This window comes from Lytechinus pictus, chromosome 2 (genome assembly GCF_037042905.1).
Source record: "Lytechinus pictus isolate F3 Inbred chromosome 2, Lp3.0, whole genome shotgun sequence".
NCBI classification, from domain to species: domain Eukaryota; kingdom Metazoa; phylum Echinodermata; class Echinoidea; order Temnopleuroida; family Toxopneustidae; genus Lytechinus; species Lytechinus pictus.
In genome coordinates, this window is record NC_087246.1 from 48,482,392 (window position 1) to 48,505,825 (window position 23,434).

The 23,434-nt window shown below is 37.0% G+C and overlaps 1 protein-coding gene across 2 annotated transcripts; it reads left to right on the forward strand.

The window, feature by feature from the left end:
• Positions 1 to 459: 459 nt before the first annotated feature.
• On the forward strand, positions 460 to 23,374 carry LOC129254114 (anillin-like). Of its 2 annotated transcripts, XM_054892568.2 has the most exons (19): positions 489 to 666; positions 4,115 to 4,262; positions 5,585 to 5,710; positions 6,532 to 6,713; positions 7,170 to 7,380; positions 7,621 to 8,180; positions 9,166 to 9,246; positions 10,442 to 10,559; positions 10,852 to 11,009; positions 11,636 to 11,824; positions 12,209 to 12,643; positions 13,948 to 14,083; positions 15,278 to 15,457; positions 16,134 to 16,254; positions 16,567 to 16,723; positions 17,391 to 17,522; positions 18,116 to 18,310; positions 19,252 to 19,424; positions 20,702 to 23,374. In XM_054892568.2, the coding sequence occupies exons 1-19, from the start codon at positions 649 to 651 to the stop codon at positions 20,817 to 20,819; spliced, it is 3,438 nt and encodes a 1,145-aa protein (XP_054748543.2). In that variant the 5' UTR covers positions 489 to 648; the 3' UTR covers positions 20,820 to 23,374. The 2 variants fall into 2 exon arrangements, with proteins under 2 accessions (XP_054748542.2, XP_054748543.2); XM_054892567.2 differs by having other exon boundaries at positions 460 to 666; positions 7,170 to 8,180.
• The last annotated feature ends 60 nt before the right edge of the window (positions 23,375 to 23,434 follow it).

Sequence of the window (23,434 nt, forward strand, 5' to 3'; positions counted from 1 at the left end):
TCCGATTTAGGTGAAAACCTTTTTTTTTTGCTTGTCAAATTTTCATCGGAAATCCTTTTTTTGAAGAAAGGATCCGCCCCCGTCCGATTTCTAACCCATCTTGCACAAAAACCAACCAACCAGAGCAAATGTCGTGTCAACATGTAATCCAATTAAAACCATATTCCCACAATCCCACCAAATACAATATCATCCGGTAACAAAAATGTTTTAAAAGATATTCATTTTGAAAATATTGTTTTCTCTAGCTCTCGCTTGCAGCCCCCCCCCCCCCAAAAAAAAAAGCAGTCGTCGTATTCAGAAAAATCAATTTAATGGTTATGGCTAGACTTTATTTTGTACAGTTTAAAATCCGCCAAAATATATTATTATATTTATTATAATAAATATAAAGCTATTTAATATTATTACATTCTTTGTAAAATACATTAATATGTAAAAATTTTAATTTCAAATTTTACTTAATCTGAATATTAGTGATCGAGGACATATTGAATCGCGATCGCGAAATTCAAATTGCAACGTATAATTCAAAACAACAGTTTGCAGTTCCCGCACTCGGTTTATCAAAAAAATAAAACAAAACGTAGATCGTTTAGAAGTTTAAAAACATAATTATTTCACTGACTTGTGCTACTTCCAGGGAACATGGACCCTCTAACAGAGGTTCGTATGATTTTTTTTCTTTTCATGTAAGCTATTGATGGCAAAGTTGTTCATTTTATTGTTGTCTTTTTTATGTTGCTGGTGCCGACTTGTGATGTGTGACGTGAGGTGGTCGGCTGTGTTGGCTGGCTGCATATATGTGCATGACTGTATGTGGGTGCGCCTGCAGCGCAGTGCAGTACCAGCATGGCCTGGCCAGGGAGACGTGTAACTTTTTTAGACGGGAGTTGAGTGTAGTTGACATGGTTGTGAATTCAGGTGATTGACCAGATTTCACAAAATGAAATATGGCCTATGGGACAATCAACATACAATTACAAAGTCAAAGATCAACAATTTCAAAGAAGCCCACAGTGTTAGACTTGTGAAAAAATATAAAGAATTGGAAGGGAGGGTGAACGAAAGAATGAAGCCTGAAGTGAAGGAGAGAAAGAAGAGATGAATTGAGAAGGCAAGAAAAAGAAGGAAAAATAACAAAGTTAGAATAAAGGAAGGATGAAAGAAAGAATAAAAGAGATGAAAAAAGGTTTCTGTCATTCTTTGAAATGAACATAGAATTAGAAAGGAAGGGAAGATTATAATTAATAAATGTGTGAAACTGAAAGACAAAAAAAAAAAAAAGGAGAGAATTAAAGGAAAAAAAGTAAGAAAAAGGAGGAGGAAAGAAAGAATGAAGGAAAGAAATATGTTTCCTTCATTCTTTGAAAGAAAGGAGAAAAACAGGAAGGGAGGGAGGAAGGAAGGGAAAGAATAAGGTAAAATAATTAGAAGGAAAAAATAAAATTATGAAAGGAACAAAGAGAGGGAGGGAAGAATGAAGGGAGGAGAGAACGAAAAAAGAGAAAATAATGGAAGGAGAGAAAGAACGAAAAGAAACAGGAGAGAAGGAAGCCAAGGAAATTTTAAGGAAAGAAAGAATGAAGGAAAGAAATAAGGAAATTTGATAAAGAAGGAAAAATAAACAGAGAGAATGAAAAAAAAATGTTCAGGAAAGAAAGATAGGAAATAAAGATACATGTACGAATGTAGATGGAACTAAAAAGGGCAAGCAGGAACTTAGGATAGGGTAGAAAAGAAAGAAAGAGGGAAAAAGTTCAAACATCAAGCAAACAAACAAAATCTAATCATCTAGCAAAAATCATGTTATTTGGTGTTTTTTTAAATGTATTTTAAAAAGTAACATGTTTTAGAAATGAATAAAATTTCAAAGTGAAACATATTGTCAAACTTAAAAATTAGATGAAACATCGCGGCATCGTACACACCAAGACACAAAACGAAAGCTGAAACAACTAGATCTATGAAAAGTCAATAATTAATCAATTAATTGTTCCTCTGATTACATCTCCAAATCATTAATCTGAGAATCCATAATGTAATTATAAGAATTTCCCGCCGATTTTGTGATTATTTTGGTGGAAACACTGTTTATCATGTGAGATTGTGTGCACCATTGAGAATTTGCTCCGATCCTACATGCCTAGCTAGTAGCCTGCCACACACAGGCAGGAGGCCAGTTCGTTTGCAATGTATTGGGTTAGCAAGAAAATCACAGCAGAACTTGCAAAAGTTTACAGTTATCGATTAAATTGTTGTCTCTGCTTCGTCATCTGTTGGTTATTTAATGAAAATTTGTCACTTTTAAATGTATTAACTACATTTTGTTCAATATTCTGAAATACGGGACAAATAGGCGTCCCGAGAAGGGTTTGTCGGAACGCTGGGACAAGGCAAAATTCAAAATACGAGACAATCCCAGGAAATACGGGACGTCTGGTCACCCAGGACATGACTGAGTCACTACTAATAGTAGTGAGTGTGACCCTCAGCATGGTCAGTGTCACTTGCAAATTAAAGATAGTCTAATTAGTAATAGTTATTAGAATTGAATGGAATGACTTTGTTCATAAATTAAAAGAAATTCTTTTTATCACTGGTTTACACACATGTACACAGAACAAAACAAAAGATGATGAAAACATGTCAACATTAGGAAATAATTCCATCTCAGCTCAGGTATATGGTTCACTCAAAAAATACAATACACTTGAAGTATTTGAAATACAAGTCAAAGATCGATCATCTAGGCTAGTATTATTTGTCATTTTAATTTAAAGATGGGAGGTGATTGCAAGCAGAGGCCAGAGCTAAAAAAAAATGTGCCCTTTTCGCCGCATTCACTCTAGCCAGGAGTAGCCAGGAGGCTCCTAGAGAGTAAAAATCATTCACTAACATGTGCTTACTTACTCTCCATGGAGCCAGGGATTGCGTTACAGCGGAAAAAAAACTGAAATTTTCGCCTCCTGGCCGAGATTTCTACTTTCATTCTAGTAAAATAAACATCTAGCCCTAAATCATGTAAATGGGATACAACTCATTTCCTACATTTATATGATATTGATTCCATTTTCAAACAAAAATTCAATTAAAAAAACAAGAAAAATGTCTTGAGAAGATGTGGAAAACCTTGCCAATGTTTCTGTACGTCGCCATCTTGTCCTCTTTTGTCCTTCGCCAAGCTACAAGACGCACATCAGGATGTTCGTCTTGTAAAAAATGAGCAAAACTTTAAAATGTCATAACTTTCTTATTTTTCATCCGATTTCGATGAAGTTTTCAGCGTTATGCTATTGCTAGTTTTATTTTTCTCTTTTTATTACTAGGCCTACTATTTATTCAAGGCAACATTTTCTGGGGTGGACTTGACCTATAACTACATGTAGGTCTAGATCTACACAGCCTATGGCAGAAAAAAAAGCTGAAAATTTGTCTGATTTCATTCTTTTTAGAATTGAAATTGTTCATAAAATATCACATTTCTGTTATTCTGAATTTTTGAGTAAGCAAAATATTTTTTTTCTCCAGACATCTGTAAAAAGTTCACCCTGACAAGGATGTGCATCTATAACTTTTGTGAAATCAAGTGAAAGTTTAAAATGTCATAATTTTCTTATTTTTTATTTGACATCCAATTTTTATGAAATTTTCAGCATAATGTTTGTTTGATTTTTCTCTTTTCATTCATTGATGATTGTCAGCTTTTTGTTGGGTGTACTCTCCCTTTAACTTGAAATGTAGGGTTGGACAAGCAGGGCAGTATGATTGCTGCAGATCAAACTTATTATTTGTTGTGTGTGGAAAGAGCATTACAAATTTCATCTTTCACTCACAGGCCTTAAATTTTTCTAAATAAAGAGAAGGTTGGTTGGTTAATGCACATTTATCTATTATTACAGCACAACTGATGATAAATAAAAAGGGCACAAATATATCCAAGGCCAATTTAAAGGGCATCAAAAGCCATAATCTTGGTGGCCGTGGCGTTGATTAACCTTGCACATACATCTGTAAAATGCTAGTAAATTTTTTCCTTGTTCCCTCACCTAGTCACCTTCCTATCAGTAATTACAGCTCACCCCCAAAAAATGTTATGTGTTTTTCATAACAGAAATTACTCGAAAGAGCAAGGGCAAGACGAGAGAATTTAGCCCGGAAGATGGCTGAATCTAATATGTCTCCTCGAAAGACAACAGCTACCACGGCACCAGCTCGGATGCCCCTGAGGGAAAATCAGCTGCACAATTTAGAACCAAGGGGTAAGAATTTTCTAGACTTGAGTTTTTTTATTGCACCAAAATAATCTGGAAATTTAGCACATTTTGGGGGGATGAAATAAAAAAAAAATGCATTACTGCATGTGTTATAATTGCCTGTATGCCAATGCTTGTTAGTTGTTACCATAGGTTTAAAGGAGAATTAAACTCTTGGAGCAAGTTAGCTTTTGTGAAAGCAGAAAAATCAAAGAATAAGATCAACAAAAGTTTGAGTAAAGTAGGACTGGCAATAGAAGAGTTATGAGCATTTGAATGTGGAGATCACTAATGCTATGGAGATCCTCCAATTGGCAATGCGACCAAGATCTATGATGTCACAGATGAACAACTCTCCCCTTTTGGACACTGAAAATATACCCCAAAACATCTCTTTTTGCTAATTCTAATCATATGACAAACGATTCATCAATGATATAATGTTGTGAAACCTCTGTTCTTGTCCTCTCATAAAGAGAACACCTCACCTTGTGATAGACTCTATAACAGTGAGAATATAAGTGAAATAAGTACTAAAGTAATGAGGGAGTTGTACGTGTGTGACATCACAGATCTTGGTTGCATTGCCAATGGGAGGATCTACATGGCATTAGTGATCTCAATATTCAAATGCTCATAACTTTCTTATTATTCATTCAATCTTCCTCAAACTTTCAACAATATGTTTCTTTGATTTTTCTCTTTGATATGGATTCAGCTGGTTTCAAGGGTTTCATTCTCCTTTAATAATTGCTGTATTCATCTTATTTTAGGTACCGGTATTTACAATTTAAGATAAATTCCAATAGCATTAGACCAAATAATGCTTCTAAGATTCATCACACTTACATTGGTATGATCTGTCTAAATGTCACCAACCTGTGTCATTTGATTATTAAGATTTGTGTCAAAACCAAATTCATAATTTCATCCTTACAGAATTTTAGAAATCACATTTCCAGTTTTGGACAGGATGTTACATTGAAAAGGGGCATAAATGTGAATAAAATATCTGTCAACCTGGAAGAAATGTTAAAAGTAAAATATTGAAATAATTTTCTATTTATTTGAATTCTTTAGATTATTAGCTCGGATGAATTTAGCTTTAAGGTGATACCGAATTTTTTGGATTAGCCACCTTAGGTTTGGAAATAATTGAGAATAACTACATGAATAAACCAAAATATATGTACACATGTAACACCACAACCCTTTTTGGTGGGTGACCTCATGACACATGGCCATTAATATAATATTACAGATATTATGATTTTCTTTGCTTTGGATCTTCAAAAACAATCACACAATTTTTCCTTGATGCGATATAGGTTCACCAGTGAAGGCGAGAAGCGAAGAGCTTGCACTAAAACCAGACACACCGGCAATTCCTTCTGTCAAGAGCAGATTACATCGCTTGGCTGAACAAAGACAAGACTGGAATGTTTCAAATACATGTAAGATTGAATAAAGGACAGTCTAAAAACTTTTTTGGATGTAATTTATTTACTCATTATTACTTTTTATTAGAGCTGAGTCAAAATGTTTAAATACCATTCAAACGATGGTTGAAAGCATAAACGTTTACCTATTTTGACGTTGACTAGACATTGCTCCGGGCTTTATTTCATCTAAGATACAGGGTTAGGTTTGTATGTTAAGTTTGTCATTCTATCAATGTGTGGAATTTGCAGCAGTTAACCAAACGTCGGTTTATTAATACGTTTTTCAAAATGAATATAATGACTCGGGCCTACTTTTTATTGAGGATGATGATTGTTATTGGCCATGGATTACACTCTTTTCAAACCTGTGTATTGTTTGAAAAGGGCATTCTTCTTTTTTTTTTAGGCTACCAGGGGCCCGTTTCATAAAGGACTTGCAACTGTTGTAACTTTGCCATAATGGCAACTACCATGGTAACAGGGCTCAGCAGCCAATCAGAATCAAGGTTTCCATGGTAGTTGCCATAATGGCAAAGTTACAACAGTTGCAAGTCCTTCATGAAATGGGCCCCTGATCGGTGTATCTTTGTACTTGACATTGTCAAAGTATTTTGTGAGAGCTTAGAAATCTTGATATACATGTAGAATAATAATAATAAAGGTATATTTACCCAGGGAAGCCACTTCAGTCCTGAAAACTGTTCTCCCAGCAGGCCCTGCTGTTATTATTATTATTTACTTTCATGTTACCTTCAATGAAATATGTACCATCTATTTGAATTATTCCCAAGTGTGTCAAGTTTTTCCTAACCTCATCTCCCAACCTTGTACAGGTGGAACAGAAGTGGACAGTCCTAAGAATGTACTCCCTCCAAAACGACCAGACTTTGAGGAAGAGGAGGTAGCTCCAGCCCCTAAGGCACCTATTTCACGTCGATCCAGATTCGCCGCCCTTGCTGCCAATATTAACAGTTGGGAAGATGACACAAACCACCCTAAACATGATTTTCCAAAGGTTTGTGGAATAGTAGTAATGAACATTTTGTGGGTAAAAAAAGTGAACTATTTGTTTTGCATACTGTATGTGTACACATTTTTCATGTCTTTGAGATATTTTTAAAAGTAAATGCAGATTAAACTGGAAATTGAAAAAGTCATGCAAACAATAAAAAGGGAATTTGGTTGAGAGAGACACATCAATGTTCTGTTTTCAAAAGGTTCACATTACTAATTTTTTGGGGAAAACTTTCTTTTTCATACCATTTGGCACAGTGCTAGACAAAACTGAAGGTGACTTATCCTACCATATATTTAACAATGACTTTTGTCATGCATTTATTACTTGACTTCATCAACATTAAAATATAGAAAAGTCTGTTCTGGAACACATTGACCTTCAATTGTGTTTAAGGTTCTAAGTGAATTTGGAAGATATATTTTACATATGATTCTTTGGTGGTTGCTTTTCCAGGAGAAGCCAGCCACTCGCAAGTGGCAACCGCCGAAGAGACAAGAGCCAGTTGAAGAACCTACTCCAGTCCCAGCCAAACGCTCTGCCCCCACCACCTTTTCCCAAGCAAGCCCTGCTGAGATATCAGTCCCCTCTACACAGCCCTCTCCTCCAAAACGCACTAAATATGAAGAGAAGGAGAGCACGCTCCAAAGAGAGCCAAGCGGCAAAGGTAAGGCCCAATTCAAAAGCATTCCATATGACTGGCACTCTTCTACCAGGAGTGGCCAGAAAACTCACTCCACCTCCATCACCAAGTGTCCATCTAAGATAGTGCATGGTACTAGTAGTCAAGACACCTCATCTAAATTATCATCCTCCTCATTCAAAACCGTAATAACCGTGCAGTCCAGCAAGAATAGTCCCGTCAAGAGACCTAAATCTCCCCTCTCTGGTCGCCTATTTGTTGCAGTGGGCACCAGGAAACAGTCTTCATCTTCTGACGAATCAGACAGCTCCTCGGAACAGCCGGTGCCTGCTCCTCGAGCCGCCAAGACCGATGGGCCAGCCGCTAAAAGTCCTGTGAAGACACACGTCACAACTGCAACACCAGTGAAACGCCCCATTCTGCAGTCCTGCACACCAGCAACCCCTAAGATTGAATCGCCCCGTAAGCAGGCGAGCATTACAGTGTCCCCCAAGAAAGCTGTCACAAAAGTCGCGTCCTCTCCACTAAAATACAACTTTCCCATCAAGAAATCCCCTATCAAACAGCAAGCTATCAGGTCTTCACCTGTCAAACAGGTCAACAAGGCAAGAAACACTCCCCTTGCCAAGAGAGGGGCAACTTCGCAGAAGTTTGCACAAGCGAGGGCGCTGCTGGAGCAGGGCTGTGGTGGGGGCGGGGCAGCATCCAGGCAGAGTCCTGTCAAGACCACTCCGAGGGTTGGAGCCATGGCTCAGCGAATCCAGGATCGACTGAAGGCAGACCAGAGCAACTGGCAGACAAATGCTATCAACAAGAAAGTACAGGTAAGACAATGGATATATTTTCCCACACATCTGTTATGCAAGTCTATCATTCAATAGATTGTAATGAGAATTGCAGATAAGCAGAAACTAAAACAAAATTGTAAATTTCTTTGTTTTTTTTTTAATGCACTGTTAATTTTTGGGACCAGCAATCATAGAGAATGGTAATGCAGGAATAAAAGAACTACAAATTTGTTAGATTGTTTTAATTTGAGGTTTTGTTGGACTCCAAACTGGTAATACACTGCGATGGACAGAGGATAGATAGGACCTTTGATGATGAATTTAACTGAAAATCAACTTGAGTAATCACCATGAAAACCATTCATGACTGAAAAGGAATCATGCTTTCTTTCCACATCCATCATATGCAGTTTACCATGCAATCTCACCTTCATTTTCTCTATTATCTCAATTCTCATTACCACAATGTCCACTTTTCCTTTTTTATGTGTTCTGTGTACAATGCACCAGCACCATTATACATTTTGTTGTAAAAAAAATTGTGACTTTCTTTTCATATCAATGCTGTCAAATTTTGTTCATTCACCTTTTCTTGGCATCTCACTTTTACTTTCACTTTAAAAAACTTTTTTTTGCACCCTCATTGTCATTTGTATATATACATACATGCATTAAATAGAAATTATATATTTTATAAGAAAAGAACGGAAAATGTGAGAGATCCGCTGTGTAGTATCAAGCAGGGTTCCTTCTAACCGACGCGGCATAGACTTGTGCTATTAACCCTTATTAAACTGGGGGGGGGGGGTCAATTTCTGCCCCCAACAAATTTCGCTACTATGCCTCCGCGCAAATTTTTTTGACCGCGCCGCTCGCTGACTGATATGAAATATATAGGAAAATTACTGAAGATGCTTACTTACTAATCTGTATTCATGGCTCAACTCAATCATTTTAGGAAACATTATGGTTGTGTCTGTGTGTTTGTTCACTTTGTTGTTTGCATACCATTTCTTACCAGGAGGAGAGACAGAAAGAGATGGCCCTCGTAAAAGCACGTTGGGAAGGACAAGTAGCAGGAAGTAGTGGAACAAAGGAAGAGGTTTGTTCCCCCCCCCCACCCTTATTTTCTCCATCGATCAGACCTTTCTGGCCAGAGATATAAACGGGGGGTCATGCCCCCCCTCCCCCTCCCTGATTAAAAACTTGGCCTGATAATACTAAGTTGATATATGATAAAATATGTATGAAGCAAGATTTCTTAATTTCCTTGCTTGAATTTATCGGTGTGAAATGTAATCCCGATTCATGTGTGCTGCCATTTTGTTATGTTTATTTGGTTGCAATTGCACTGCGAAGTGTTGATGCCTCTACATTATTAGGTCGCAAACAGAACAATATGGCTGCGCACATGTACTGGGATTATAACATTTCAGGCCAATAAATTCTAGCAAGAAAATTTAGTTATACTGCTTCATACTGTTATTTTCATAGCTCTTCTTGGTAGGTCAAGGTTTTAAAATAAGTGTCTTGCGAATTTTTTTTTATACCGGTATAGCTCTAGATTATATAGACCCAAACATGATAGACTCTTGTGACAGAGGCCTGTATCCTGAAGTCAGGTTTAACTTAGACCACGGTCTAACTCTGTGCTAAAATTATAGGGAGCCAAAAGTTAAAAAAATCAGTTTATATTGTATATTTCTTATGTTAACTATTTTGTTTCCTTTTGCTTTCATAATAAAGAAAAATACTTCAGGTATCATTCCCAGACAATAACGAACAATTTGGGTGTCATATGAGTTAATGAATTGAAAGTGTACTGTTGGGGATTTGCGCTCCAATTGGCTCTCCATAGTTAAACCACAACTTTAAACCAGGGTTTAATTTAAACCCGAGAATACGGGCCACTGAATTTCTTATGTATTGCTTTCTTTACTTTTTTTTCGAAATATTTTTCATCTTAGTTTATTTTTAAATCAGCACTGCTACTATATTGAATTGTGTAATGCAAGCAAGAATGCCAGAGGCGTTCCACTTCCTCTTGTTTCTTTAATTTTAATTTCTATCTTGGTGGAAATATGATATACTTACTGAGAATCTTTGTAACCTTTCTCATGCATTTTTTGTAATCTTATGTTGGTTTTCTTTGAGTAGATATAAAGCAATCAATAAAGAGCTAACTCATCTTATCGCAAATAGAAATTTAATCAAAAATTGAAAATTATGTCATTCACCGACTGAAGTATTCTTAGAAATGACAATGATGACATTGCCCATGGTGTCCTTTGCTGCAGGTCAAATCCACATTAGTCCAAGAAGAGGAAGCTATTGATACTGAAGAGGAAGAGGAGATGCCACAAGACGTAGAGACGGAAGAAGAGATGGATACAGAGTCTTGTGCTGATGCAGATGGTTAGTGGGATTATTAAAGGGAACTCAATTAAAAAGAAAATTCTTCAACGAAATTAAAGTTCAGGACTATATTTTAGTGTACAAAAGATCTTTGTTCAGTGCTTACCCACAGGGTTAGGCTTCGGCATTCGCTTAACTTCAACATTACCCAAGAAAATTTGTAACCCAAGCATTTAGACAAATAATCTGTTTAATAATAAGTACATTGCTAACTATTCATAAATCATTTCTTTCTGCAAAAATCTCAATATCCACCAATTTTGTGTCATTATATTCTTTCCAATTGTCACAGTGAGTGAGTCTAACGCAGAGGACGACTACAACACCGAAGAAGATGAGATCATCCCTACCCACACTGAAGGACAAACTAATCAACCTGGCATTGTTCAAATCACAATGGAAAGATCGGCTGCTCCCACCAACGATCGTCTAGATATCATTGATGATGAGGTCAGTTTGTTGTCATGCACCCATTTGTAAGGCATTTTTATTTTGTTTATTTAGAATTATGGACGATGGATAATAAAAAACTTCAAAAGGTGGAAGAAAAGTTTGGAATTGTCAGCATAACTGTTCCTTTATTGGACGTTAGTTCTTTCCTTGGAGAATGGCATAATGTTACTTTTTGTTCTATTTATTTCTTTATATCTTAATTTGTTTTATTTTTTATTTTTTGCCTTCGCTTTGGCTACCACTGGCTTCAAGGGATTAATTTTTACAAAAACTCTAGTTCAATCTTGAAAAAGTATTTAATTTTTTTATATTCAAAAGAATAAAAACAGATTAAAATCACAATTCAAACCAAGATTGATGATTCTCACTTTGTATTTGATATAATTCTCTTTGTAAAATGTGAGCCAGCTCATGCAAGTTTCATACTAGCTAAGGAAAAATGCTAATTGTCCTTTAGATTGAATATAATTTATGAAAGAGAAACCAAAAAATCCTTGTGTAATGAAGAGCTGTGTATTGCTTTGCAAATGATTATTTAGCAGCGTTTTTATATTGATTAATATTGTGGTGCACGTGAAAAATCATGTAGTATTTTATAAAATATGATCATCACTACCACTCAGAATGCTGACGAGAGTGAAATCAACATCAGCGATGTCCTTGGCGACATCGATGAACTCATCGTAGAGGCCGAGCAAGCTATGAAGGAAGAAGAGAAGGCTAAGGCCGAGAAGAGACAGGATGTTGAGAAACCTACGCAAGCTACAACATCCAAGGCAGATTTATCTGGATGGGATTATAACATTGACAATGTATGTTGATAAGAGAAGAAGCTTTTCCATAACGAAAAGATAATTTGTTCTCTCTAATTATGGAGTGACTGACTGATTTAGTGCTTGTATGGCTTTGTATGTAAAGGATTAGACTTTTGTCCTTCTTCATGGATCTAACATTATGTTTGAAAATTTTGAATGCATAGCTGTACTATTCTCAAAGTATGTTTCAAACTTTTTGTATCTATAGAATAAGGACATTCATGACAGCATGAAAGAATCTGCATAATTCAATAAAAATAATAATCAAAGTGTAATTCTTAGCCTCATTTGCATTTTACGACTCATTGTGTTAAATTGTTTAGTGATATGATAAAAAAGGTGCATATAGTTTTATGCATATTTCTCCTATTCTTTTATCAGATGGAGCCAATTTATGCAAACTTATCAGAAGTTACCAACTCAGCCTCCTCGTCATCTCAGGATGAGGGAAACCCTGTCCCTGCTCCGAGAACCAGACGCAGGAGCTCCAGTGTGGGCTCCGTCGATTCCTGCATCTCGACTGCATCCTCCCTGGCCCCGATCAGCCTTGAGAGCTACCGGTCCCAACAGCAACAGAAGACCCTGAGCCCAACCACCGTCACCCACCGCACCGTGACCAGGGAGACTGCCTCCAGGACGGTCATCCGGGAACCGTCCTCGGCCTCGAGACCGAGGTCCTCGTCCACGTCATCGGCGATGTCGTCTGCGTCTTCATCTAGGGGTAATGACAGAAGGCATCCCCAGCAGCAGGGTAGGCATCAGAATGATCAGAAGAGATTGGTGGCCAAGAAAATGAGCACCAAGGAGAGGATACAGGTGAGAGATTTACAATTACAGACAATGGGTGATTCCAAGTTGGGTGTTAGTTCTGGTGTTGGCGTTTAAAGTTTTAATCAGGCTGCCTCCCCTAGCTGACACCGAACATGAGTTAATAAAAATTATGCCTATCAGAAGATGTTTTTTTCCCCGTGGCCAAGAAGATGAACACCAAGGATAAGATACAGATGAGATTTCCAAATTAGGCAATGGCTGATTTGAAGTTCAGTGTTGAATTGTTGATGTTGGTGATGAAAGTGTTCATCAGGCTGTCTATCAAACTAACACCAAACATGGGTTTGAAAAACATGATTATACATATCAGAAGAGCACCAAGGAGAAGATTCTATTGAGACTTTCAATTAAAGACATTTGGTGATTTCACTTGCGGTGTTGGTTCTGGTGTTGGTGTTTAAATTATGAATCAGGTTGCCCACCCAAACTAATAAATGAAACTCTGGTGTATAAAAATGATTCCAATCACATCATTGATATCACAATACCTAAATGGTGTCGGTCCCTACACCATACTTGTTTAAGATCAGTGGTGTGGCTGGTGACAAAATCTGCCCAGCACTGACACCCCCTGTCATCAAAATGATCACGTTGGGTGATTTCAAGTCTGGTGTTTGCGTTGGTGTTGGTGTTGGAAGCACAAGTTGGATTGCTTCCCCTAGCTCCAAAACCTGTTCAGAGTTTGTGAAACTGATCCAGGTCACATTATTGACATCTCATTCTCAACAACCAGTTAGTGACTTTTCATTTTCTGGACCATCTTCATTTTATGTTTGGTGTTATACTCATGTAAAAATGGACCCAACACCAAAAGGTCAACACTGAACTTGAAATCACCCAATGATTATAAAGTGTGATGCTAGTATTAGAAGAGTTTGTGATTAAAGGTGAAAGACAGTAGTTTCAGCAAAGAATTATTTCATAAATGTCAAAATATTATAATACATCTAGATCTGGTACTTTAATGTAAACTCATCTTTGTAAAATCATGAAATCTTAGCTCAAATTCGATAATTCCGATGATCACCATCTCGGAAAATCATATGTGGGACAGTGTATTAATATTGGTTCGAAAAATACCCAACAGTTGGTGGAATTCGGTGCTTATTTTGCTAATTTCTCAGCAATTACGCATTTTCTTCCAGAGCTATTTGGCACATATTTTTCTTATTTATACATACAAACGCTCTGGTGGTAATTTTATTAGATTATGTTCGAACTCATTTTGAGATTGTTACCACAACTGGTATTTATCTTTAAATTATATTTATTTGACTCTCTTCCGGTAGAGGTTAATGGAAGAGGTATCAGCCCAACAGAGTATCATCCACCAGACCAGCCAGGCATTGGAACTCATTGCTGCTACAGAGGAATATCACGGCACCAAGGAGGAGATAGAGGCAGAGAGACTACTTGTCGTTACCAGTAAGTCGTTGCTAAAATACTAAAATTGCAGAAGTTCTGATTTTCTGGGGATTGTCGGGGAGATCATTTTAGAATAAAAACCAATTTTTGTTGATATTTTCCGGATTTATATATTGATTACTTTCAAAAGGACTGTGTAATTGAGAAAGATCTCCCTGATTTTGCAGTAGATTTTCTCTCTTTTTTTAATAAAGGGGAACAGACTTTTTCCTAAATGAAGAATCTGACATTTAATTCAATTCAATTTTTGGTACCATTGGCCTTTTAAGATTATAAACGTAGTCTATCTACTCCAATTGTCAAGTTTAAATAGTTTTAATGGACTATTAAAAAAAGCATGAGGATAAAATTTATTTCATGAAAGCTGTTTGGTTTTACTTCACAATTTCTTCTTGTGTAAAAGTGCTACCGTGGTATCACATGTCAGATGCCATTCTATGAAATATACCTCTTTCCAGTTATCACTGACATTTTTGCTTTTGCATTAAACCTCAAGACCATTAACCTTCTGCAAGTTGAATTAAGGTTATTCATTCGTTATGTCGAATTGTAAACATACAAAAAGAATGTCTACATTACTCCTCCCAATGAAATGGTTATGCGAATAACATTAATTATCATCTATATAGAGTGTCCTAGCGATGCATTAAAAATGCGTAGTTTGGTCTGCATCAATTGCCTGTGCAGTATCATAGCGTAACCCTAAAAAGGACCGAAATCCGACGAATATCCCATAGGCTCCTGTACAAAATTTGCTATTGGATATGAGAGCTTATTCAACAGTTTAGGGCGCGTGCGCGAATGCGTGAAATATACAACGCGTACAACAATTAAAGCAATGCGATGCGCAGCATAAGAGTACAACTACGCTCCATGACGTAATAATGAACTACATGCAAGTCGCATGTCAATAACCAAAATTGATCCTAAAGTGACGATGCCATAATCTGGTGATATGACTTGTTAAATCAAATTTCTCCCTCTTTTTTTTTTGGGGGGGGGGGTTGTCTAAATGATAATAATTAGATTGGATTGCTTTATTTCATGAAATACCAGAAATATTCCACTCGTTAGGGCCTATATTCCACTCATCTGCGATTCGTGGAATATTTTCCCTAACTCTTGGAATATTTCTGGTATTCCATTCTGAGCCATCCAATATAATATAATTTTCTGTTCAATTGCTTGTTACAGCCCAGCGCCGCCAGGCCTGCCTGTCGGAGATCCAGTACTTGAAGAACCCAGTAACCGTCCCAAAGATCATCATGACTGAAGATGGAGAGGAGATTGTACCGTGCAGGGGATCAGTCACAATCAAAGACATCAGATTACCACTCAAGACTCAGTACCTCATGGCTTTAGACTCGGGCAAAGGTAGGTCTTACATACCATTTATGCTTTCATTCATTTGCTGGTTTTCCATCATATTAATAGCTAGTTTTTATATAGCACTTTTCTCATAACGGCTCAAAGCGCTTTACAGCATATTATTACCCCGGTCATTGGATTCACTTCTATTCCACACGAAAAGTGCACTATTTCCACTCTCTGGGGAGCATTCCTTGCATTCATCGCAGCCTCATAATGGCGCTGGCAAATTCAAAGATACAATATCTTTTGCATCCTACCGGGTACCTATTTAGCACCAGGGTCGAGAGTGGCAAAGTGTGGATTAATGCCTTGCCAAAGGACACTAGACCATGATGGGAAACACACGAGTCAGAACCATTATGCCACGGCTTTAGAAACACATGCCGCAAAAAAAGTGATGGATGAATTTGCAAGAACTTTGCTGAGCATGTACCTATAAAGTAATTAAAATAAGCTCTGCGAACTCCAAATGCAATATTTTCATGATAGTTTTCCGTTATCATGAATATCTTGAGTCAAGTATCTTGACAAATTTTTACTCTGTCAATAGATAACTACAGCCACACATGTACCAAATGAACAATGGCTATGTAATAATTTTAATATAGGAAGGTATGTATTTGTGAAGCTTTTTGGATCGACCTGTCTGTAATTTTGTTGGTTTTGATATTGTTTCTAGATCAAATTCACCACAGTTTCTTTGTGATAGTGAGATGTCAGGAGCATGTGATTGCCACTCAGATCCTATCTACTAGGGAGATCAGCGGGGACTGTCTTCATTTTACAAACCTAGTCTGCCTGTAAGTATCTTATGTGTGTGTGTAATTGAGTTTCATGGAATTAAGACAATGTGAGACAACTTTTAATCCGTTTTCTTTCAATTATTCTAATGCTCCCATGACTCATAACATCTTAAATCCACACTAATTAAACAAAAGTTGTATTTGAGGTGTGTTCATGCCTCATCGAGCCTTTTAATAGTGATCTTTGTTAGTAATTTCATTATGCTTTTGAAGACCAAAAGTTGTTGATTTCTACTACTGTAACATGCTCCTTTATGAAGTATTTTCAGTTGACACCTATGCACACGGAATTATATTTCAATGATTTAGGAATGATCTTGGTAGTGATTTCACCATTGAGCTACTTGTGTATGAGATGAGAGGAAGATGTGCTACCCTCGACGCAGTTCAGAGCAAGAAAGCCGCTACCATGAAACACGGATGGAGCCTCACTCCGAAGAAATTCAAAGGAGCATCCAACTTCAGGGTATGTACATTTCAAAGGTCATCATTGCAAAACCTATTATGGATAACTCTGTATGTTTACTGGCTTGGACCAAATGTACAAGCTGATATGGAATTCCTCTGATTGGTTTGTGTGTCCAGAAGTATACCACTTTTCATCTAAAATTGTCAGCAGTTTTTAAAGCATTTCAGAGGGTTTTCATAAAACAACATTACCAATAGTTTTCAGACTAACCATTCCAGCTAGCCTCTCATTTGATACCCCACCCCCTACCTTTTAAATTCTAGAACACTTGAAAAAAGATGGGAATTTCTACATTGCCATTAATTGCCTAGCATATAAGAATGAAAAGGGGTGATGGTAACATACGTGTATTTCAATGTAGTGCATGGCCCACTGGAAGGGCAGCTCAAAACTGGAGTTTTGTTCAAGGGTGATAAGGTTATTATTGTCCCTGATCAGTAACAGAGTACAAAAGATTTAATGGATGTATTGATAACGCAAGTTGTTGGATACTGTGCATGATACAGGTTATCCCATGAGTTGCAATTCCATTGTTTCTGATTTCAATTTAAACAAAAAAATCATGATTTTAATCAATTTGATTAAATATTTAATAATCTGAGCTGGATGATGGATGCAACAGATGTACATTAATGTCCATTTCTATTTTGCCATGACCTTACAGCAAGGAGGCCGTTACCCACAATCACCCGGTCCATCAGGCCAGAGTACAGTACGACAGAACAGCTTTGCCATGGTGGGCTCCGCTAGGCTAAGTCTAGCCAGCTGTCAGCTCAAGAAATGCACCCTCACCAAGGTCAGTTAATGCATCCATGGCTTTAACCTTTATTTTGTCACCTAAACAAGACCTACGGGATACTGATTGTAACTCATCAATTCATTTCATGTGAAAGGTGATGTTCCATCACCTTTTTACATGAACAGTACATCATGACTTTGCCACATTTTATTTATTTATTGATGTATTTGATTTTCATTGGGGCCCTTTGTAACAAACTAAAATATCAAATGTGATAACATATTCAAATATAAATGAGAATAAAACATGAACGCAAATATGACTGTTATGCATATCAAGTACAGAATTAAGAAAATTGAAATAAATTGAAATGTTATGTTAAAAGTAAACAAAAGTTGTATAAACAGATCAAATGTCTACAAATTGAGGAGAAAGAGTAAGAGAAAGATTCCAACATTAATGTAATGGCCTATGACAAAAACAAAAGAAGATTTTTTTTGTAGTATACCATGACAGTCATTTGAGAAGAAGTGCACACAATGTACTGGCTCTTTTGGTGAGAAATCTACATCAATTTCATGTCCTCTCTTTCTCCTTCGAATATCAAATTAATAAAGCATTAACACTGATTTTTTTTTCCCTTGGGGCAGGTTCCCTTCCTGTCACCCCTCGAGGGCGCCATTCACCTGACCATGTCGTGCCACACAGACAGCCAGACCCATGCGGAGGGTTTCCTGACAATGTTTGATGACTGCAGTGGACTGGGTATGTGGCACAGGAGATGGTGTGTCCTGCATGGTGGAAACCTCTCGTTCTGGAAATATCCTGGCGATGAAAAGAAGAAGGTAAGGGGAAGTTGTCGAAGGAGAGTAGCAAGTTTATCAGTGGATATCGATAGTCGGGGTTCCCACGGTCATGGAAAATCCTTGAAAAAAAATTTGTGGTCATGGAAAGTCAGGGAATTAGGAAAATTGTGAAAAGTCATGGAATTGCATTTACCTCTTCGCTATGGCAGCTTTCCAGTTCATCGTGTCTCGCAACTATCATACTCTGTGATCATACTCTGCTATTATAATTGGTGCTCATGATCTCCATTTTTCCAAGTTTTGTGACATCCCAAATTCTACGTAACTCCTGGGACGTCATGGGATGTCATGGAAAGCAGCGATTTAGTCATGGAAAAGTCATGGAATTCTGTTTTCCTTGATAGTGGAAGAGCATTGTGAAGATATCAAAGCTACTGGAATCATTCAGTTTGATTGGTTGATAGTAAACTTGTTATAGAAATTGTACATTTGTTAATATTACAAGTCATTATGAAATGGGACCAAAATCTTGGAATCCTCTGTAAATGTGATGATTTTTCTTTTCAAATTTCCCATATTCTGATGGAATTGAATAAGTGGCCCCCCCCCCCAGAAAAGAAATAAAATAAACAAATGAAAAAGATGAATGATTGAAATAAGATTTGCATTGATCAATGCATTTCAATATTTCATGTTGTGTAAATGACAGATATGAAACCTTGCACTAATTTCCAATAAGCTTCCTCCCCCCTAAATATTATAACGCTTTTTCAGTAGGCCTATGTCATCTATGAGATATGAACTTTTACACTTTCAACCCCCCCCCCCCCTCCCATCCCGAATATGCACTTGATACCAGTAACATTCCATCTTGATTTTTCTCATAAAATCATTGCTCACTTCTTGAACTAAGCTTTCATATTATTAAAAGGACTGCTTTTTATCCATTGTTTTGAAATATCCATCTCTCCCCCCACCAGCCACCCATTGGTACGATCGACCTGAAGTCGTGTATCACAAGGGAAGTGAAGCTGATCTCTAGAATACACTGCGCCAGACCCAACACCTTTGAGCTCCAGACCAGCCGACCCTCCAGCAAGGCAGATAGGGATACCCTGGTCTCCAAAAACACCAACTCATACACCTTCACAAAGTGAGTCCTAAACTTCAGGGCAGGAAACACTTGTGTAGATGATCATTAATATTGAATTCGTTATTCCTTTATTGTTGATATTTCTTATCTTCTCAATTTCTTTTCATTCTTATGCTTCCACCATCTGTAGGTAGTCCTGAGAGGTATTATGTCTTTTTGTTGTCCATCTGTGATTTTGTTCTCATGATAATTGAAGAATTGTCTCACTGATCATCTTCAAACTCGTTTGAAATATACATTTTAGAAGTGACGATGATCTGGGTCCCGTAACACAAAGGTTAGCAATTAAACGTACGCATGATTTTTACGATTGATTGTACATTGTAGTCAATGGAATCAATCGTAGAAAAATGCTCTACGATCATTGCTAAGCTTTGTTACGGGCCACTGATCAGGTTTTAGGGTCACATGGTCAAATGTCACAGAGGTCATCATTTGCATATTTTAGTAAGTGTGAAATATGTTATTGATCTGGCAATGGCAGAAGCATAAACTTCAACTGCATGCAAAGAGTATGCGGGGCCCATAACACAAAGCTTAGCAATCATAAAAGAATATCTTTATGATTGATTGCTTGACCACAGTGTGCAATCAAATCAAGAAAATCAATCAGAGGATCAATCGCTAACCTTTGTGTTACAAGACACCGCCGGGCAGATTTTTTTTTGTTGTTGCAAGACTTAATGGCCTGAAGTCACAAAGGTGGTTTAGAAAACCCACAGTTGAATCCATGGTTTATGCAGATTTCCTGTATAAATTACGCTTAATTTAGCGCGTATCGGGCGCGTGTTGAAAAAATGTCCAATGCTGATGCGCGCTTTTGTCACAGTGCGCCAAATTGACGCCTGTTACCATGGTTAGATACGCTATTTTATTCATGAGTCCACTGTTTGAAGAGTGGACTCATTAATTCAAAACAGTGGACTCATGAATGAAATAGCGTAGATAACCACGGCAACAGGCGTCAATTTGGCGCACTGTGACAAAAGCGCGCATCAGCATTGGACATTTTTTAATATACGCGGTAAAATAAGCGTAATTTATACAGGAAATCTGCATAAATCATGGACTCAACTGTTGGTTTTCAAAACCACCTTTGTGAATTCAGGCCTATAAATTTCTTACATAAATCACCTTCTTTCATGTATAACATGTTCTATTTCATATGTTTTTGTATTTTTTCCTCCAATCTCTTCATTTCTCTTGCCCTGCCCTCATTGTTTCTTGTTTCATGTTTTCATTCTTCCTCCTCTGTTCATTCCTTTTTTGTTGAACAGGCATCTCCTATCAGCAGACACCAAAGAAGACCGGGTGGAATGGACAACCTCCCTCAACAAGACTCTCCTGGAGCTGAGGTTGTGGTGCAAGGATGCTGTCAGGCCAAGCCATGAATGAAAATACCCAATCTCGCCACAGATGACCTGGTGATGAGGTTGAGGGTAGTGTTATACCAAAGCTGTGAATGAGGCCAGCCTAAGATCTGTCATTTATCATGAGCATTTCATTATAAAAGAAACATCAGCCAAACACTTAGACAAAATAATGATGTATAGCTTGTCGCCGAATATCCAAAATTCTCACAATAGTTCTTTTTAATATGTAGAATGTATGTTGTGTAAACGCTGTTTATTTATTGCATTTGGGCTTTGACATTTTTACTTGATGATATGCATGGATAGGAGCACCATAAGGGATAGCCATGTGTAGTAAGGATTTTTTTTTCATGTGGAAACTTAGTATGACAAATTGAATGCAAGAAGTCGACATTTTTAGTTCTTGTCAAATGATATAAAAAGAGTGGAAAGGTACTCACCCCCTATTCGGGAATGAAAATGTAACAGCTAAGTATTTCTAGTGCATTTACGACTTTGGGGGCTAATTATAGTTGAAAACTGATAAGGTCACAAGGACATTACTTCACATCATTGACAAATTGATTTTTCCATGTATTTTTCCCACTATTGATAAGCTATATTTTCAAGGTTAGTTTAGGTCTAGTATAATGATCTTATCTATTCTTTCATTTTTGATGGAGGCAAGGTTAATTTATATACAAAGTCTCTCCTGCGCTCATGTATCATCAAAGCAGGTATGTAATGTAACAGTATTTATTGGGTATTCCTATTAGTTGCTTTTCTTGCTTCTTTGATTGAAATTAGATTATGTGATATTACTTGCCTTGTAGTAGCAATCCTAGATCTAGTTGAGTAGATGGTACAAACTGCTTTACTGGTATTTGAAAAATTATATATATATATTGATAATTGATATGGAGATGTAATAATAATAACGGAATATTTACCCAGGGTAGTCACTTCAGTTCCGAAAACTGTTCTCCCAGTGGGCCCTGCTATTATTATGTACAAAACAAAAAGCAAATGGTTCCTAACTGTTCCACCAAATAGTGTTCTTAGCCCAAAATTCATGAATTATAGTGTAAGTATCTATCTAAATTTGGTCCTGGGTTAGATTCATCAAAGACAGAAATTCCTTGTCAGTTTAGGGTTAATAGTTTGCTAGTATTTGGAAAATGTACTTATGATAAAGGGATTATAAACTAGATAGGTGGGAGCTTGAAATATTTATTTGAACCAACATTTTAATCATTGTATACTCCTTTTACTTACAATTAGCGACATGATATATTTTACACATATTACATAGGAACAATTATACATTGAGCACTGAGAGTGCAGATTTGTAATCAAGTGCACCATCTAAGGAATGTTGTTAGGATCACAGAAAATGGTTAGTGGATGATAGTGAGGTGTTAGTGTTGGTGTTAATGCGAATCAGCCTGCTGAACTGAGCTCCAACACTAGCTGGATGTAGAGAAACATTGGGCACCAATTGCATTACTGAAAGCTTATCACTACAAAATGTCTACACCAACACCAGCTTTTGAAACACTGATTCTGGTATCACCCACTGCTTTGAAAGATAAAGATGTTAGTTTTTGGACTGGACCCTTTGGAATGGTGCAATAGGATGGAGGCAGGATGGAGGTTTGTTGGGTTTGAAACGAAAGTGAAGCTAGTTCTAAGTATCAATTTCATTAACTTGTTAACATGTAATGTGTACATTCTCTGTTATTAAGTATGATTTTGTAATTCAATTCAAATATTTTTTGTTAATATAGGTGTGTACATAGGAATATATATTTTAATCAATTTTGTGTATGTTTGGATGAAAAGGAAATGTGGGTAGGTTGGGGTTATGCGATCGGGCTCTGCTCATCCTATTGTATATTTTGCGAGTGTGAAACAGGTGAAGATGAGATATGTAACTGGAAATGAAATTATTTGTGCTGTAAGGTAATAATTGATTACAAGTGGAGTGCCTCTGGCAGTCTCTCCTCCATTGTGCCATTCAATGTAGCGGCAGTTTTTACTTCAAAAGCAACTTCATGTAAAATAAATAATTCTTCAAAAAGAGAGAAAACAAATCAATTTGATAATAAATTCCTGATTTCTGAATACCCGTTTACCATTATATCCATGTTTAACATACTGAATGATAATTTCAAAATCTTAACCTTGGTTACTTTTTTGATGTTGACACTAAATGAACTTGATCATGTGACCTGCAACTTATGCCGCATGATCAGTGATGTTCAAGTTCTATGAAACAGGACCGGTTATTTCAATGTTGACGCCACCGTCTGAAAAGCGGCCCCTATAAGTCTTGCTCTGTTATGCAGGCCAGACAATAAACAGAGGAAATATTTGATGTTTCAATGTCATTAAATGCACATTTCTGCTATTTTGCATTGCATAATGCGGTAAGACTAGTCCAGAGGTGTTCCACTTGTGTGTTGAATCATTTACTATCAAATATGTGACTTAATATACTACTCATGAGCCCCTTTTTTATGTGTTTTATGATGACTAATGTGTAGCTCCAAATAATCTTTCTGTGAGGAAAAAAAAATTAAATCCCTTAAAAAATAATTCTTGCTTTTGTTACTTATTTGTGGTAATGAGTAGAGGTGTTGTGATGGGTCGAGAAAG